The sequence below is a fragment of the Clupea harengus genome, chromosome 22 (genome assembly GCF_900700415.2).
Source record: "Clupea harengus chromosome 22, Ch_v2.0.2, whole genome shotgun sequence".
NCBI lineage: Eukaryota > Metazoa > Chordata > Actinopteri > Clupeiformes > Clupeidae > Clupea > Clupea harengus.
This window is the reverse complement of record NC_045173.1, coordinates 18,145,143-18,164,125: the sequence shown is the minus strand read 5'-3', so window position 1 is coordinate 18,164,125 and position 18,983 is coordinate 18,145,143. Positions and strand designations below refer to the sequence as shown.

The 18,983-nt window shown below is 41.0% G+C and overlaps 2 protein-coding genes across 2 annotated transcripts; both read right to left on the bottom strand.

Annotated features, from left to right (window-relative positions):
- Positions 1–1,069: 1,069 nt before the first annotated feature.
- map6d1 (MAP6 domain containing 1) lies at positions 1,070–15,044 on the bottom strand. Its single transcript, XM_031560182.2, has 3 exons — positions 14,159–15,044; positions 12,288–12,531; positions 1,070–2,180 (listed from the first exon to the last, which is right to left on the bottom strand). Exons 1-3 carry the CDS (start codon positions 14,671–14,673, stop codon positions 2,154–2,156), a joined length of 786 nt encoding a protein of 261 aa, XP_031416042.1. The 5' UTR covers positions 14,674–15,044; the 3' UTR covers positions 1,070–2,153.
- A 2,122-nt stretch (positions 15,045–17,166) lies between these two features.
- Positions 17,167–18,938, bottom strand: LOC116218487 (C-C motif chemokine 20-like). The gene is made up of 3 exons (XM_031560375.2): positions 17,983–18,938; positions 17,517–17,622; positions 17,167–17,414 (listed from the first exon to the last, which is right to left on the bottom strand). The coding sequence occupies exons 1-3, from the start codon at positions 18,068–18,070 to the stop codon at positions 17,339–17,341; spliced, it is 270 nt and encodes an 89-aa protein (XP_031416235.1). The 5' UTR covers positions 18,071–18,938; the 3' UTR covers positions 17,167–17,338.
- Between the last annotated feature and the right edge of the window lie 45 nt (positions 18,939–18,983).

Here is an 18,983-nt window from a genome sequence, read left to right as displayed (position 1 = left end):
CTGTTATATGAATAGATGTAGAAGTGCTGTTGCTCATGTGTGGTGAGGCTGATCCTCTGCAGTGGGGCACCCATGTTAATGAGTTAGTATGAGTTAGTATGCAGGATCACTCTAAACAGCTGAATTCAATGCAGTGCCAATGTCTTCTATTATGACAATCTATTGTCTGTCACATAAGCATGCAAGAGTGCTCTCTCCCCCGCTCTCATTCTCCCTTTTCTCTCTCATTGTTTTTTCTCTCCATCCCCCTCCCTCTCTGTGGAAGTTCATGTGTGGTGAGACATATTGTTTGCAAGAGGCTCTACTGAAATATATATTAATGAATTACAATTGAGCAATTCAGTGAGGGACATCCATCCTTTTCTATTTCTCTATATCTCACCCGGCCTCTCTGTTCCTCTTTCTTTATCTCTTTCTTTCTGTCTAATCTCCCTCTCTCTCTCACTCTCTTCCTGTTTCTCCCTAATCGCTCGCTCTCTCGTTCTCGCTGTTTCATCCTCTCGTTGTCTCTCACTCCGTTTCTCCCTAATCGCTTGCTCTCTCGTTCTCGTTGTCTCTGACTCTCTTCCTGTTTCTCTCTAATTGTTCGCTCTGTCGTTCTCGCTGTTTCTCACTCTCTTCCTGTCCATGCATCAGTATGTCCCCCTCCCTCCCCTCTGCATCTCCCTAATTTGGAGGGATTACGGCTGTGGGGATGGCTAAAGCTGCTTTCTGCAGATGGGGTCAGATGGCATGACACTTGGTCAGTTGTCCTCTACTCTCCCCACTCTGATCTATTCAATTCACTTGTATCTTGTTATTAAAAACAACACTATTGTCTTAAGGCACTTTTGAGGCCTGAACCAAAGCTCGGTTTCCTCCTCTGCCTCGAGTGGCTCCATCCCTTTAGTGGGAAATGAGGTGACTGATCTGAGAGGAACACTGTGGAGGCCAGGGCATGTATGATGATGATAGCGGCCACAGTGTTATTACCGTTACCAAATAATGGTCTACATCAAAAAGCATCCAGTTGTTGATCAACTGTTTATCCGGCCGCTGAGAAAAACGGAACACCTCTAAGAACATAATGTATTTATTTTAACATATTTAATATTAGCTTTTTAATCTCCCTTTTGACCAACAACAAATTAACTACAAAATAAAATCTAAACACTGGTCAGAGACTTCAGAAAAGAGTTTCCAGGTGGAATAAAAAAAAGAAAATAAATAAATATTCCCAAGCAGCTTTTGCTGGTAATACAAATCTTGCAGACAGCACAGCATAACACAGGGGGGGGGGGCATCAATATGTTTTTAAGCATACATTTACAAACATCCTTTGAGAATCCACTGGGACAGTATGTACAACAAAAAAAGTTCATTAAAATAAAGTCATTCCATCTTAACAAGCACACAAACACACTCACGACATATTACAGAGCAGCCATGTTGTCTATCAGTGTTCTAACACTGCAGAGATGCTTTTTTAAACTATATTCGCAACATGCATATTTGATTTCCCCAGGGATTGGGACAGTAAAAGCAGGGAATTGTTGAGAGGGTTTTATTGTGTGTGTGTGTGTGTGTGTGTGTGTGTGTGTGTGTGTGTGTGTGTGTGTGTGTGTGTGTGTGTGTATCTCCTTTCAAAACTGTGTGTGTGTGTGTGTTTCCATGACTGCTCTCCCACACTCATCCTCCTTCACTGTCTTCATCACACTCATACCATCTTTCGCCCGTCAGTTTCCAAAAACCAAACACCCGCCCCCTCCTTTGCATAGATTTCACATCATGTGGAACTGATGGAGTGAATTCCTCTCGCCCAGGGTGTTCTCAAACCAGCTCCTGGATTCTCCCATCCTCCCCTTCACTTAAAATCTGCTCCCTATCCCTGCTCCAGGCACACCTGACTGAGCCAGTGAGTGTGGTTGCAATGCCTTTGATTAGCTAAATCTGATGTATTCATCAAATCAAGTGTAGTTGCACTTTTTTTTTCAAATGAGCAATATCATGTGTATTCATCAAATCAGGAGTGCCACTGGTCACTGATCAGTCCAGTCAGGTGTGCAAAGAGCAGGGGAGACATGGGGAACATGCGGATCAGGAGGGGTCTGTCCCTGCTTCAGCCTCTCTGCGTCCGTCTGTAGGTGTGGAGGGAGTCTGTCTGGAGCACACGGTCATATGTTGAAGATGCGGGAGCCACTCTGGAACACAGCAGAGGGGTTAGGGGAGAGCTTGGTCCGCACCAGCTGTTCCTGTGAAGCAATAAGAACCTTTTAAAAGAGATATCTGTCTCTCTCTCTCTCATTCTCTCTTTCTCTCTGAGTCACTCACTCTCATTCTCACTCGTTCTCTCCGGCTCTCAAATTCAAAGGAGGCTTTACTGATATGTCCATAACATTCTACAGTAGCCCTTGGGTTGGGGAATGTACACTCTATACACAAGATACATCAGAAGGGGAAGGGAAGAGGGGAAACGAACAATAATAATAAAAATAGGAATCATAGTCAATGTAGCAGGATACTAACAACAGCAAAAAAAAACGTTCTCCAATGAGGTATGAAAGTCTCCCCTCACTGCTCACTAGCAGGAACTCAAAAAGGACCTCGCCAATCTTTTAAAAATAGTTTCTCCTTATGTCTCTACGGCTCTCTCACACACACTCTCACTCACTCTCTCTTTCCCACTCTTCATCTCTCTCTCTCTCTCTCTCTCTCTCTCTTACTCTCTCTCATGCTTTTCCAGTAAATGGCTGATAAGTCACAGGAGAGGGTTTTAATTTGCAGGAAGTGGCCTGTGTTCAAATAGTGACTGCTGCTTTTGACAAATGATTATAGACGTGTGTGTGTGTGTGTGTGTGTGTGTGTGTGTGTGTGTGTGTGTGTGTGTGTGTGTGTGTGTGTGTGTGTGTGTGTGTGTGTGTGTGTGTGTGTGGCACTAGCCATGGGTGTGTGTGTGCCATCTAAATCTAAAGCTGGCACACCAAGCCCGGGGGCGTCACTACAGACCCGAGCTTGGGGCCCAGAGGACCGCTGATTAAGTTAGTCCACAACAGCAATAATTCTGTGAGAGCCCCCTTGAAATCTATGATCTGTGCTGGAGACTACAATGACAGGTCCAGAAACCCCCAAAGAGGTCCCCATTACAGTGGCTTGCTTGGAGGATACAGCAACACCGTGAAATGCAACAATCTGTCATACTATTCGAAACAAAAGCTTGGAGAGGTTGATAAGAATTTGTTAAGTGAAGTAGATACGGGTAGGTTTTATTCCCTCTAGATAAATGGGTTGTCAAATCTAACAAAAACTAGCTAGCCAGTAACTTAATAATAATGAGTCTTCACTATTTAGCTTGCTTTAGCTAGATGTTTTGTAAGGAGTTTGAATTAAGGTTCTGGCTGCTATGGTTATTTCCTATGGAGGACCAAACCTGCCATATTTACAAATGAATGAATGAATAAATAAATGTCCACATCCATGCATTTAGACAGAAATAAATGAATACATGTATTAATTAATGCACAATTGTCAATCAATAGTTACTTATAATTTACATTTATGTATGTATTTATTTCTGTATTCATTTATTTATTCATTGATTCATTCATTTATTTCTGTATTCATTCATTTATATCTGTATTCATTAATTTATTTATTCATTCATTCCTTCATTCATTCATTCATTTATTTATTCATTCATTTATTTCTGTATTCATTCATTTATTTATTTATTTATTCATTCATTCGTTCATTCCTGTATTTCTTCATCTCAATATGTTAATGAGATGTGTCAATCAAAAATAGGTAGGCGGTATTTGACACACCATTGGCTAATCGTTTTCAACGCGTTGTATTCGATTATGTTAGCCTTACCTAGCTGTCCTGGAAAAAGGGCAATTGCCAGAGACTTGGCCAGGCTGGCCGATCTTGTTGAAAATGAAAATGTATATCCAATCATACCTTAGCAACCGCTACTGAGAGAAGAAGGTCCGACAACTTTGAGGTCTGAGCAGCATGGTGAAACCATAGATATATACCATACTATACTATATGTCTATGGGTGAAACAGTGTGCCTACGGGACTTGTAGATCTGACACAAGGTACCCTGCGAGATTAGAGGGACACGTCGTTTTTTCGCATTTCCAAAGCCCAAAACACAGGAGGAAAGGTGCCAGCTGTGGATTAAACATTGTGGGAGACCCCACTCCCAACTCAATATATCGCAAAATACACATATGTCTGCTCCAAAATAAATGAAGCTGCTTGCAGTTAGCTAGCTATCTATCTGGCGAACTGCGCTATCACTAGGTATGATGACTAACTATCTATAGTTGAGAGAACATCCCCAAACAGTTATAGTTCATGGCAACTAGTATTATTACCATCAGAAGTACATAACTAGTCTCTCCAACAAATGTGTTAATGTTAAAATCAAAATGTTAATGTTACCGTCAAAATGCTAATGTTACAGTCTGTAAAATTGCGCGCTGAGCTATCCTAGCTAGCGATAGCAAACGCCAACTAGTTGCCAGGAGCTTGACATGCTGTATCAATGTTGAACAAAACGTCCCAAAAGGCCATTATGAACTTTTTTTAATTTAAATCTTTGTAGCATTTTGTGAATGGGCAACCTACTCCTGAGTATCCCAAGGTATGCATAAGGCACAACCTGAGAGCAATAACCTGGCGATCTGATACAAGGCCATAGCATTACATCAGGAACATCATTTTACAAGCAAGTTATCGCTACAGTGACTGTGAAATACTTCCAGCAACACGCACACACATCCCTTGAACAATAACGTTACTAGCAGCTATCTTGCTCCACAGTCTCTCCCCCGAGACTGAATACATAACAATAATAAATAATCTTTATAGGTTATTAGCTAGCTTGAAATATTATATGCAGATCTTACGGAAAAATGCGGAAATGCTTGGACTAGTTAGCTAGATTGAATCTAAGGCTCTGGGTTGATTGCAAAATGTCTGAACGTCAGTTTCCACGCCTACTGGCCTCCTCTCATTATCATATTGGGAACAATGAATGAATGAATGAATAAATAAATAAATGCACGAATGAATGAATGAATAAATAAATAAATGAATAAATAAATAAATAAATGAATACAGAAATAAATACATACATAAATTATAAGTAACTATTGATTGACAATTGTGCGTTAATTAATACATGTATTCATTTATTTCTGTCTAAATGCATGGATGTGGACATTTATTTATTCATTCATTCATTTATAAATATGGCAGGTTTGGTCCTCCATAATTTCCTACACTGTCATCTGTTTTTAATAACCCATTTTAAATGTAAACGGCTTAAATTATATGTAATAAGGTTGTTCAGGTCTGACAGTGTACGACGCTTTAGCATAACCTAGGATATAGGCTGTGGATTTAGAATTCCATTAAGATCTTAAAAATTGGTCTACCAGTGGATATGAAATGTGCTGGCATTATTTTCTCCAAACCAATACAAATAAAATCTGTTTTCAATGCTAACAGACCAAATACAACTATGCTTGTTTCTCTTCTTTCGTTTCTTAATGCATCCCAATAAGTCATATCTCCACAGATTGGCCTACTAGAAAAGGCAGGCTGAGTTTGGCCCAATATAAAGATGACAGTGACCTGCCTTCTAAAATATTTTCTTACAATTAATATATAAAAATATATATTTTTCAATATATATATATATATTCTGTACTTCTACAAACAAAAAGGTTAGCTTGAACAAATATCCTTTGTAGATGTGTAGATAGGGGGTGGGGCATGCTCAGACTTTTGCATCGGGTCTCCAGAGTCCCTAGAAACGCCCCCTCACCTAATCATATTATTTCTTATTCTTTCTTACACCATTGAAATTAACAGGGGAAAGAATGACTAATGGAGAGAGAGACTTCCTATTACTTGTAATGAAAGTTCAAATGAGTGAGGGGCGGCGCTGGTGCTGCAGGCACTGCTTTTAAGCAGTCCAATTGATGGTCAGTGACCAATCACGGCAAGCTAGCTAGCTAGAGATTTAATTAAAATTGCAAAGATCTGTCTGAGTCTGGACACAGAAAAGAACCGTCTAGGTTTGTGGCAGTCTTATGGTGGTGTGGTTACCCTTGCTAATAGAAAATCTGGTGTGATGTAGCTGCATGTTCAATGCTGCAGATGTTCAGTGAGTTGACCATTGCAAACTCCAGGTTTAACATTCCTTGTATACAACAGTTGTGCCATAATGTTATTTAGGAAATCATTGTAACATTAAATGAAGAAATGATTTCACTTTATTTCTTGAAACTATCACATAAGCAACATTTAACAAAACGAGTAGCCTGCTATCAATGCAATGTTTATAACTGATAGTAGGCAAACACTCTGAATAATGTTTTAATGAGATCTTAAAATAAGTGTAAAATTGCAAAAAAAAAATAAATACAAAATTATGGTTGATCTACAACTTTCTTTTTGCTTTGGTTTGTGCCCACAGGGCCCCACATCCACATGAACATGCCTGGCCATGCTACTGGTATGTAGCCAGGTCTGCCTATTCTGTAGAATTGGTTTCCCGTTGAAAAACACTGCAAGTCTAGGCATTGTATCACACTTGAGGGAAATGGAAAATCATCCATCATTTAGTTGCTTATCCCCCACTTCCTTCTTAAACACTCTCCCCCTTGCCTTGCTCAATCTCTCCATATCAGTCTCTCTCTCTATCTCTCTCTCTCTCTCTCTCTTTCTCTCACACACACACTCCATCCCTCTCTTTCTCTCACACTTTCCATTTCTATCCCTCTCAAACTTTCTAATTCTGTCTTTCTTGCTCACACAGACTCACACTCTCCATCTCTGTATCACACTCCCTCTAACACACACTGTCAATCTCTCTCTCTTTTACACACACACACACTCCATCTCTCCGTCTCTCTCTTTCTAACACACACACACACACAAACACTCCATTTCTCCCTCTCTCACACACACCATCTTTCCACCTGTCTCTCTCTCACACACACAAACATTCCATCTCTCCCTCTCTTTCTTTCTCTCTTTCTTTCTCTCTCTCTCTCTCTCACACACACACACACACACACACACACAGACACACACACACACACACACACACACACACACAAACAAACAGTCTGTCTCCATCTCTATCTCTCTCACACACATACTCTCCATGTATGCCTCTCTGTCAGACACCTACACAGACCCAGTCTTTCACTTCATAACTCAAACACACTCTCAATATTTCTCTCTCTCTTAGACTCCCACGCATGCATACACACTCTTCCCATCTTTCACACACAAACAAACACACACACACACTCCCTCTCTCTCTCTCTCTCTCACACACACACACACACACACATTCTCACTCCATCGCTCTCCCCTCCCAGAGCTGCTGTGTTGGCACAGTGTGTGTGTCTGAGATCAGGCCCATCGTGGGAAAAGGGAACGTTTCCAAGTAAGAGGAGGAGAAAAGGGGCGCTTGATTCGCTGTCCTCCTCGCCACAGCTCCTCTTTTTCCCCTCCTATTCTCCCCCTCACAGGCCCACTGATCACTGGATCACAGCACTGCTCCTCTGCCTCAGCCGGCCCCAGTAGGAGGACAAAGAGAGCAGCACAGTGCAGTCAGGCCAGAGTCACACCAGCACAATACAGCCATCCCTCACTTCTCGCTCTCTCTCTCTCACACACACACGCACACACACACACACACACACACACACACATACACACACCACACGCATACACACACACATACACACACCACACGCATACACACATACACACACACACACACACACACACACACACACACAAACACTCGCTAGATGATGGGTCAACGCCAAGGTTGTGTGTAAAACTGTGAGGTTCACTCATAGTAAGGACATATATCATATTCAAATCATTTCACATAGTTTTGCATGAAGAGGTTTGGATGTGTGGATGTTATAGATGTTTTTCTTAACTAAACTGGATCTTACCGGTGAGTAGATAAGCGTTTAAAATACTATTAGCCTATATTAAAGTCTGGAATCTCTCCTTATCAGTTCTTCGCTCCAGCCCTTTTTGCCCCCCTTCCCCGAGCTCTAGTAGAGCTTTGCGGATCAGCACAGGGCCCCATGATCCGAACAGGACTGCTGCTGCCAGTGCCGCTGCCGAGCACGTCCCTGCCCTGAAAATGGACGAGGAGCACCGCTCACTCGGCATTCTCATTCCACGGCCTGCGGTCCTGCTGCAAGTAGCCGGTCGAGAAACCCCCCCGCCCACACCGAGTCAGAGTCAAAGACACCGTAAATCACTTTGATGTTGACATTTGATCTGTTAATTGATAATCTGCATCACTGTCTTGAGTGGAGGACTGGCTAAGAGCTGTCTCTCACACTGGTGCACTGCCGCTTTAGAGCGCAGACTAAATTTATGGTAGGGTGGGAGGGATCGGTCACCACTATTTCGTGCAATTTATGAATGCTAATAAACCCTGGATTGAGTTGACAGAGGTGCTATTAATCCATGATGAGGCTGTTGAATAATGCTGCGTAATTCACATGCCTATGCAAATACGACGCCACTGTCTCAGTGATACAGCAGACCAGATTATTGGCTGAGCTGGTGATTTTACTGGGAGCTCTTACTGTTTTGCAAGGGCAGTATTATAATTAGTGTTCATAATACAGGCTTTCAGCTCAGCTTGAGTGGGATTTACCAGAGCTCGATCAGAGGGTATTGATAATGACTCAGCCCAACAGCGTGCAAGAGTCTGGATCATTTAATATTGATCTGGACTGTTTCGTGTAACATTCACAGATCAGCTCAGTCTGGTCACTGGCGCTAAGAGATATGTGCGTAAAAGTGTGAACTCTTAGGATGATTGCAGACATGCTCATGAGAGACTGCCTTTCCCCTGTTACTCCTTCATAGCGAGCTCTTAAGACAATCTGAAGCAATTATAATGGCACACTTTTTCATGTAAATGAATGAATAGCTAATCTACATGTAGCTTCAGAGGACAGGTATTTAGATGAATCTACAGAAAGAAAATCACTAAGGCTTGTCTCTTTTTACTTAGTCAGTTGTATTCCCAGACTGGGAAGTATTTTGTTAAGGGGGATTTTTTTCTGACACGTAAACCTCAGCAGCCACTGGTTCTCACAGAGGGACAGAAGTCATCAGAGCAGCTCACACTGCCCAGCTGGCACTCGCGGGTGTGAATGGGCAGGATAGGGGTGGAGGGTGTGCCACTAAGCCCTTAGAGAAAACGACTTAAACAATTTCACAGGGCTCAAGCACGCAATTACCACCACAGCTGGCTGGCCAAGTTGAATAACACAGAGGGGCAGAATTTAGATACTACCTATAGACTTCAATGCAGCACATGGGCATGATTGTGCTTGTATGTGTATACGTACATACTTGTATATACATACATCCACATACATTATGTAAATGTTGCCAACTGTAGGCCTAGGCTGTATGATGAGTGGAACTAGTGCACAGAGCCCTCAACAATGTTGAAGTGGAGAAAATTCCAGAAGATGGTGTCAGCTCAACAGCCATGCAGAAACAATTTTTTTTTTGGTTTTCCTGGATGTTTTCATAAACTCCTCATGCATTAGACACATCCTGTTCTCTGGTGAAAACCCCAGTTACAAGACAAAAAAGCTGGTGTGAACTACTTTTTCATGCCATCTCTGAGGCTCACAGCTTAAATATTACACATGCCCACCAGACAGATATCTGACAGTTTTAGAACCAGTCTTCGCTCAAAGTCTCTGTAATCTGATGTGCAAGAACTGATTTCATATTTAACCTCTGTGCCTGGGTGTGCAAATCAGAAGTGAGTGAGTGTGTCAAACCTATGAAGGTATTATTTCAACAAAAATACTGAGCACCGGTGACAGTGGAATTTGTAGTTGTAGAAAATAGTCACACTGTGTATCAGTACATTTGGAGTCACAGAAAGAAAACGCTTACCACCTTTACCTTTCCACCACAACGGTTACACCTTCTCAATTTCTTCATGACAGGTGCACAAAATCCTGTTCTTTTTAAGAAATTGTGGAAACTTTCATTGAGACTAAATTGCTAGTGATGCTAAAGAAAAAGCGCATGACCGCACGTCAAACCTGTATTGTGTCATACAAGTATCTCATGTAACCTGGTAAATGAAATCCCTCAAATTTGTCATTCTTTTAGGATGGTAAACATGGACACCAGAACTACATTTCTAATGAGGACAATGAAAATGTCATTTAAGACCACATTGACAGAAGTTGCTTCCATCCTCCTGCATTTCCAGACCAACCCTGTACCAACTCATGAGAGCATCTGCACCATTTTGCAAATGGCACCCTATAAGCTTCTCTGCTAAGTTGGGAAGATCTTCGAAGCTCTTCCTACAGAATTCCTTCCAAACAAGCTCCTTTGATTGGCCGAAAAGGATCTCTGAGGTGAGAGCGTGCAGAGCTTTTCATTTGTGAGCAAAAAAAGCAGCTTTTGAAACTCGTAGCGGCAGATTCGAGCAGTTGTAGAAATTAACCAGAGATTTTGTCCATGACTTTACATTTACATATGGGTGTATGAATGTGTTTTGCACCATATTCCTTGCAGCAAAAATGTGTGTATGATTATCTTAATTTGTGATTCGTTGAATAGGATTTGTGCACCTGCTATGAAGAATTTGAGAAGGTGTAACTGTTGTGTTGTGTTTGTGGGAGAGGAACTAAATTCTACAAGTTTGCAACTCCTAAAGCATTTTTCTCTTTGATTTCAAAGTTACTGACACACAGTGTGACTATTTTCTACAACTACAAATTCCACTGTCACAGGTGCTCAGAAGTTTTGCTACAATAATACCATCATAGTTCTTTTCTTATCTTCCATTTACAACTTCAAAGATGCAAACATATGCTTGTAATCTGGTTCAATTCCAGTCATGTGTGTCCTCCGAGATCACCATACATGCATATGTATGTTGACTTGTGAGAACATGTCCCAAATGTGTCGAGAGGAGTTCATCTGGCAGATCACACAACACGTATGCATATTTATACGTGTTGTATGCATATTTACGTGTATACATATTTAATGTGTTGCCCTGAACCAGAACACTGATGTATAGGACACGTCTGCAGCTGTATTTAGAAAGATCTCAATACAGAACTATATGTTCAGGCCAGTGTCTCTCATTTATATTCATGGAGGGATGTGGAGGATAAAGATGGGCAATCCTTTCATCCGTGCCTCTCTTTCCTTATATAGAGCAGAGGGAAACAGCATATGCAATGCAGCATAAAGGCCCTAAAAACAGGAATTCCATATAGTCTAAAACCATCAAAAGCAGGCAGGAAAATTATTAAAACGATACTGCTCAGAACCTCCTAAAGAATTGATGTTATGATTTGTAAAAGTGAAGGCTTCTACACTCTCATAGTTGCTATAATTCAATTCAATGAATATAAAGAGGAGGGTCTGCACAGTTTTAAGTGTCTTAAAGAGGACCTATTATGCAAATTTTCAATGTTCATCATTTTATTTTGGGGGTCTACTAGAATCAGTTTATATGCTTCGGTGTTCTGCACAGTTTGAAGTGTCTCTATTCACCCTCTGTCTAAAATTCTTTGTTAGAGCTCCTGTGTCTTTTAGCCCCGCCTCACGATGAGCTCAGTGTGCTCTGATTGGTTAGCTAAGCTGACAATAAGGATTGTGTTACGAGATTGTGTCATGTTGTAGCAAAGGAAAAGAGCTGGAATTCCAACGAGGTGTTTCAGGCAGCTGAGAAAAGTGGTTTCTGTGGGAGAGAGTTTCTCCCTGTGGCGTGTACTTTAGACATTGTAACTTTGCAGACTGTTTACATGCACAAAAGGCTATATCATTTTTAAGGTAAGGGGAAAAAACATAAAAGCATAATAGGTTGTGTGTGCATTAAAACTGTGTGTGCTATAATCTTCATAGCAACTTTGTGTGGATGGGGACTCAGAGAAGAAGAAGAGAGGAGAAGAATGTAGAGAACTCTTCAGAGAGCACTTCCCGTCCTAACTGGCACTTCGACTAGTGCGTAACTTGCAGTTACAGCAGTTACATTTCTGCACTTCTTTTTCTTTTTCTTTTTTTTTTTCATTTTGTTATATTATGTAAAGTAGTATTTATTGTTACACCAGGTTCTATTGCTCGTAGCTTGACTATTCTTTCCCTTGTACATCGCTTTGGACAAAAGCGTCTGCTAAAAATTACTAAATGAGAACAGAAGAGAAGGAAAAGAAAAGGAGAGCAACAATCTCCTCTCTCCAGCTCTCACCTCTGCCCGGCTGGCCGTCTGGATGTCAGGCTTCTCCTGCAGGCTGAGGCCGCTGCTGGGCTGGGTGCCTGGATGGTCCAGCTGGGGGCTGTCTGTCTGCCTCTGGGTCTCCCCTCCACTAAAGGCCGCCTGGTAGCTGGTAGCATGATGGGGCTCAGGGCTGTTCGACTCGGGGCTCAAACAGGTGGGCCTCTTCTGGGCTGGCCTGGATGGACGTGCCCCGGTCCACGGACGGTACTCCTGCCTGGAAGTCATCAAATCAAATCATGAAATTGCACTTTTGCATGATTTGCAGATATTACAAGTCTTCCGCTGTATACTACTTGGGGTGTTCACCTATTTCTGTGAGTACGTTTATCCTGATCCTACACTCAAAAACAGCTGTACTTTGTACAATAGTGCTTAGTATGCACGTGAGTGACTTGTATTACAATGACACAGTAATACTTCTAAAGGGGACTTTAGTTCTGTGGAGTGGAGTTGACTTGAGTTGTGCTACAGATTCAACAGGTGACTGTCAAAGGATTGGTCTTTTCGCCTTTGTTGTTACTTAATGGAGGAGATTTTTTGAACAGCTGAGCTTTGGAGAAGCTTATGCGGATGAACAAGGCTTCAAAAGCATCTCAAGCAGCAACACAAAAATGTGACGGGAAAGGAAAGCACACATCAAAGGCATATTTCTGTAAAGCCCCTGAAAGTCAGCCGAGGAACGGAATTTTATAGCACCTGAGAACTACACAGAGAAGAATATACAATGTATGGGAGATTGCCTAAGTGTAGACCACAGGCGTCTGTCAGCTGGGGGTCAACCTCACACTTGAAATAGACATATTTTAACACAACCACAAAAAAACACTCTCCACACACAGTCCTTATAAAACACCAACACTTTGAGGCAGAAACAAATACCCTTGCACAATCTCCCTCTTTAACACATACCAACGATAACATAATCAAACTAACACTGTTAAATTTTGCAATAAAACTATCTTTCTTTTTTAATGAGATAGGGCTGGGAAACTGAAGCAGTGAGCTATGCTGCTGCCCTGGAAAATGTTTCAATTAACAGTGAGCGCGCCTGAAATGGAAACGGCTCTCTTGCCGAGCAGGAGGCGTGTAAAGAGCAATAATCGGACATCAGCGTAGGACTGGAGAGTAACGGTGTGCGACGGGACCGAGCCGGGTCCAGAAAGCTTCCATTAATGAGAAAAAGATATCAGCTTTAAATGGGAGTTGGTAGGGGGAAGGTGTGGGGGAAGGTGTGTGTGTGTGTGTGTGTGTGTGTGTGTGTGTGTAGGGATGGGTGCCATCTAATCCTGAGGGAATATCCTTTCAGTGCTTTATGAGGCGCTTCTAATACATCTCAGTCCATCAATAAATCAATTATTCACGTTATTCGCATTAATGCAGTTCCACTTCGTTCCTTTTATGGCCTCTTTAAATAGGCTACTGGTGCCTTTGTGAGGAGACCACTGGTGTGTGTAAGGACCCTACTTAACTGCAGTTACAGTATGATGTTACAAAATAAGCTCTTGATATTTTTCGTGATTGCATAACCATAAAGACTCTTACCAGGACGCTTTATTGGCATGTTATAGCTTATAAATAAAGCGCACATTATAGCCAACCAATATGATTTTAAAATAAACTGACGCCTCACACACGCGTCTATGCGTGTGAAAACGCTGCACTGTTTATGTAACTCCTGCAGATACACTTTCACTTCCTTTAAAGCGAATCGCATTTTACGCAGCGGTGTCTGCAGCCCACACAACAGGATCCATAGACATTCAACAACTTGGAACAGTTTACGCACAATTGCCACACAGTGAACAATGGGTGCTGAATGGACAGCACCCAAAGCCGTGTACCTGTACGAGCTGGTCTTAGTTGTTCCCACGGTTGGTTCGCCCCATTTCTGCCTGTTCCGCTCCTCTCTCTCCACTCTTGGGTGGTTTGTGTGGGAGTGACTGTTAATGGGGCTCTCCGTAAGGGTGCCCCCCTTACCCCCGTTGCTAATCCATGGGAAATTATCCTTTTTCGGGATGGGCCAGGGTTTATAATCCTGCTTGTACTGAGTGGTACTCTGAAAAGGTACACAGGGAGGTTGGTAATCCTCTCGGGGTTTGAAGCTCGTGTCCGTGCGTCCACGATACGATCTCCGGTTCCCACCATCCGGTGCCGTGGGAGAATCTCTGTGATCCGATGTCACATAGTCATTTCTCGGAGCCCTGTCAGTCAGTACCTGTTTAGTAACAGACCGCACCTCTTGGTCTGCGATGTCAGAATAGTTATGGATCGTTAGCGGAACGGAGAGATCAGATTTATCAAACTGGTTCCAGAACCGAGCCAAACAGCACACTCTACTGATGCACGGCCAAGCCATGGGGATGTAGTCGAAACAGAAATAATGGGTAAAGAAAAAAGAAAGAGAAGAAGTTAACGGGAGAAGTGGTTACATTCAGGTCTGTCCACATACATCCATTCCTAGAAAATTTCGGCGGTGGTGCGTGCTATCTCCATGTAAGTATGCTTGAATGCCAGGCAGAGCACAGCCGTCCGTGCTGTGTCGGGACACTGTCATTACACATTCCGCTCACGTGGTCTAAAAGCTTTCTAGTTGATGCAGAAAAATCTATAGACAATTGTTCATCAGGTGACTGTCGAAAGAAATGTTGCCACTGTCACCGACGAGTTGGCTGCCGTTCTTCGCTGCTCCAAACACTGGGCACATCTTTAAGAGGGGGAGCAGACTATACCATCATACTGGCCGCATCTCATTAATATGATTCATTAAAACTATAATATTGAAGCCATTTATGATTAACACAAAGGTTTTCCATTATAAGCTGCCTGAAAAGTTGAAAATAAAGCTCACATTTCTGAAACCATATGGGCTCTCTTCTGATGCACCTCTACTCTCCTTTTATCCCTGTTTTCAGCTTAAAATATTTAAGCTTCCCCTAAATGTTTCATTAGAAATTCCCAGTGGTGGGAAGTAACTAATAACATTTACTCAAGTACTGTACTTAAATACATTTTTGAGGTAATTGTGCTTAAATATTTCCATTTTATGCTACTTTATACTTCCACTCCACTACATTTCAGAGTGAAATAAATTACTTTCTACTCCACTACATTTATTTGACTTTAGTGAGTTACTCTGAAGATTTTATACAATGTATAACATGATAAGCTTTTAGAATACAGCACATCGTTAAAGATTAAACCAATGGTTTCAACCTTTTTGACTTCTGAAGTCAAGTACAAAAAGAAGTGTGTAGTCGGGGTCACATTTCAGCTGTCTATGAGTTGTTAACCGCTCCACCCCCCTTTAAACTTGTCACATGGTTTAATTTCAATACATGTTCTCTAGGTTAATCAATATCTCACCAAAAATCAAAGATTACAGTAACAAACAAGTATAATGGCAGCAAAACTCCTGTTAGAGCAGAAGGGGGCAGGAGAGGGAGGAGGAGGGGAGGGGAGGGGAGACAATCAGAAACCTGGCAGATGAATTCATACACATACAGTATCAGAATAAGCATGTTTGCATACATGTGGTAAATGTACACAATACATACAAACATAACATGGTATATATACATGATGCGTACAAAATTGATAGTGGATAAGGTGGGGAGAGAGCATTCAAGTTTAACAGCTTAGTAAAACTATGTTGATGGTGGCAATTATTTACATTGCAGGTAAAGGCTAGAACAGAGTATGGGGTAAAATAAGTGCATCACAGTGTGGCGGGGTGGGTGTAGGCCCAGGGTTTCTGCAAGTAGATCAGGTGGAGAGACTACCGCAGCATCCCAAAGCAGACATTTTCATAGCCTTACAGCACCCTCTGCTGATTAAAGTAAGACATTGATGGTCTTCTTTCTCCTCTTACAAAAATGTGAGGAACAACTTATTAGAGTCAGATAAGATTCAGAATGAGCTACTAGTTGGGTACTCAGTCTTTATCTTACAGTCAAGCCTAGAACGTTGTTTATTTTCCGATTGACATATGTTACAAAAGTATGCAAACTGAATTAATTTAGCTCTATACGGTTAAACACCTCGAAACTTTCAATTCAATTCAATTCAATTCAATTCAATTCAATTTTATTGATATAGCGCCATAACAATACAATTGTCTCAAGGCGCACATCTATATTGTTCATAGGTGCTATAGATTAGTGCTTGAGTTCAAATTGTATTTATTTATAAGAAAGAGCTTGCATTTGTGCTTCACAGAAACCAAGGCCTAAACCCTCCCAGAAAAAAAACACTTAATTTCAACATGAAACACTCACACTCAGACACATTGACATTCAGACGAATTGACACTCAGACACACTCCATTTGACATCTAGTTGACAGAAGGTGTGTTGTTTATTCACTACCTCATGCTGTCACACTTCCTCCTTCTGTAATGTCATAGACCTGTTCTGGAATGTCCAGATCTTGTGTGACTGGTTCTCCCATGTGTTCCCCATAATAGACAATAGACCTCTATGTCTCTGAGTAAACTCTGTTTACCCCCAGCCGTCGCATACTACCTCTTATTGTGGAAACTGATCTAGCACTTGGACAAGGACTTTCCATAGCTATAGAGGAGAGCTTGTAGTTGAGATAAGAATTCAGATAACAGAGTAAAAGTTTCAAAGAGTAAAAGTGTATTTATTGTTTGAAACACAGTGGTTGTTATATATATATATATATATATATAGCTTATATAATATGAAAAAACATATGTGTAGAACCACAATTTCTGATGTTTTCAATTTCAATGTGAAATATATATATTTTCTTTTTTGTAGAAAGGAACATCCATGCAACAGATACAATTATTGAGTATTGCGTTGGTGTGTCCACACATTCAGCTGTGCCCTGGAAGAAATCAAAGTAAAAAAACTATTTAGTCTTACCTTTATCTCATTAAGTTTCATTAGACAACCCAGGTTTCAACACTAACTTCTTAAAGTGGTCATCAAACCAAAATTTAAACGTGACCAAAACTAAAATGTGAAATACTGTTACTGTGAGACCATGGCAGATGCTTACTTTAGCTTGTCGGTGATGTCGGTCATCTGGTTAGGATCCACACAGATGTGTTTGCCTGTTGTAGTGTGAACACTGAGAAATAGGAATAATAGAAACAGGTGATGATCAGTAAGAATGATGGCAGAGGTATACATCAGCTCCTTAGCAGTAATTATATTGATATCAAATACTTACATGACTGCGTTGATATTGCATTTTCCGTTACGTTTTTGGATTGAAATTCCTTTGATGTCCTTTGTGAGCACTTTACTGTTGGAGTACCTTGTGCAGCATCTTGAAACTAAAATAAAATAAAATTACACCACTTAATGCATGTTACAAGGTGGGTCATCAAAACCCAAGTAGTTGCCTTATCAGTAAAAAGTAAGATCACTTATGATTTACAAACAAACAAAAAAACAAACAAACAATCATGATTTACAAACAAATAAACCAACAATCATGTTAATCAATCAGGCTGAAATACTGGGGGTGACCCTTAAGCTAAAGTTAAAGTTATATTAATGTTTTCGTGTTCGTAGATGCTTCTACCCAAAGTAACTTAGAAAATAATATACACTATACTACACTATACAGCAACAACAACTGCAACAAAAAACAACAACAAGAAAAAGAAGAAGGGCAGTGCCATGGTCCTCACCTCTGCGCAGAGCTGCAGCCTCACTGCTGAAGAGCACTAGAGTGCAGAGCATGATGAGGGTGAGGGCAGGAACAGAGATCTTGGCCATTTCTTGTGTGGTTGCTGTGTCTTTCTCTTTAGACCAGAGGCTCAGGGTGTGAGAGGTCCTCAGCACCACGCTGCTTTATACCTCTTTGAAGTGGAACATTTTCAGGTGGCGGGTTTTCCAGATCCTCCATGATGTGCCTGAATTCCCCCATGGCCAGTGTATACTACGAGGAAGTAGAAATGGAAATTCAACCTGCTTCAAACACACAGGCACATATTTTAGATAAGGGTTTAGTCTGTATGTACTTTCCAGGAATGTGTCTTCAGGAACTTTGTTAATAAAGATTCTCATTTTGAAAGTATGATATATTATAACTTCATGGTGTAATATTCAAACCAATTATGTCAGGTAGAAGAGAGCAAATCCCAAGAGGCGTAAAATATTACATAACGTCTTAATACTATAACAGTGTAGGAAAACCACAGTGTGTACATTTCTGTGAAAATGTCTATATCTATCATTTAAGATCTCTGATTATGTAAATATGCATTCCTACAGCTTTATCTATGTTTACACTCTTTTAGATGAACACTCTTTATCTAAGTGCTAATGTGTGTGTGCACGCATGCGCATGTTTGCCAACTGGACATGTTATTTCAAAAATAGAAATAAATCTATTTTAATCTGATATGTTACTATTTAGCTCACGCCTAATTTTGTCTTTCAAATTTGCACAGAGTACAAGAGAGGGCTGTTTTAATGTTTTACTTCCTCCTCCAGTCGTCACGTCACAGAACTTTCCCTTTTCCCGTTTTCTTTCCTACAGGTACAACACAATCAGCTCAAATCAGTGAGTCGGTATGTCCAGAATGTCATTAAATGTGTGAGAACTAAAAGAATACCAGCATGACAGAATGTACTTTCCAAGAGCTTTATTTATTTATTTATTTATTTGTTTGTTTGTTTGTTTGAT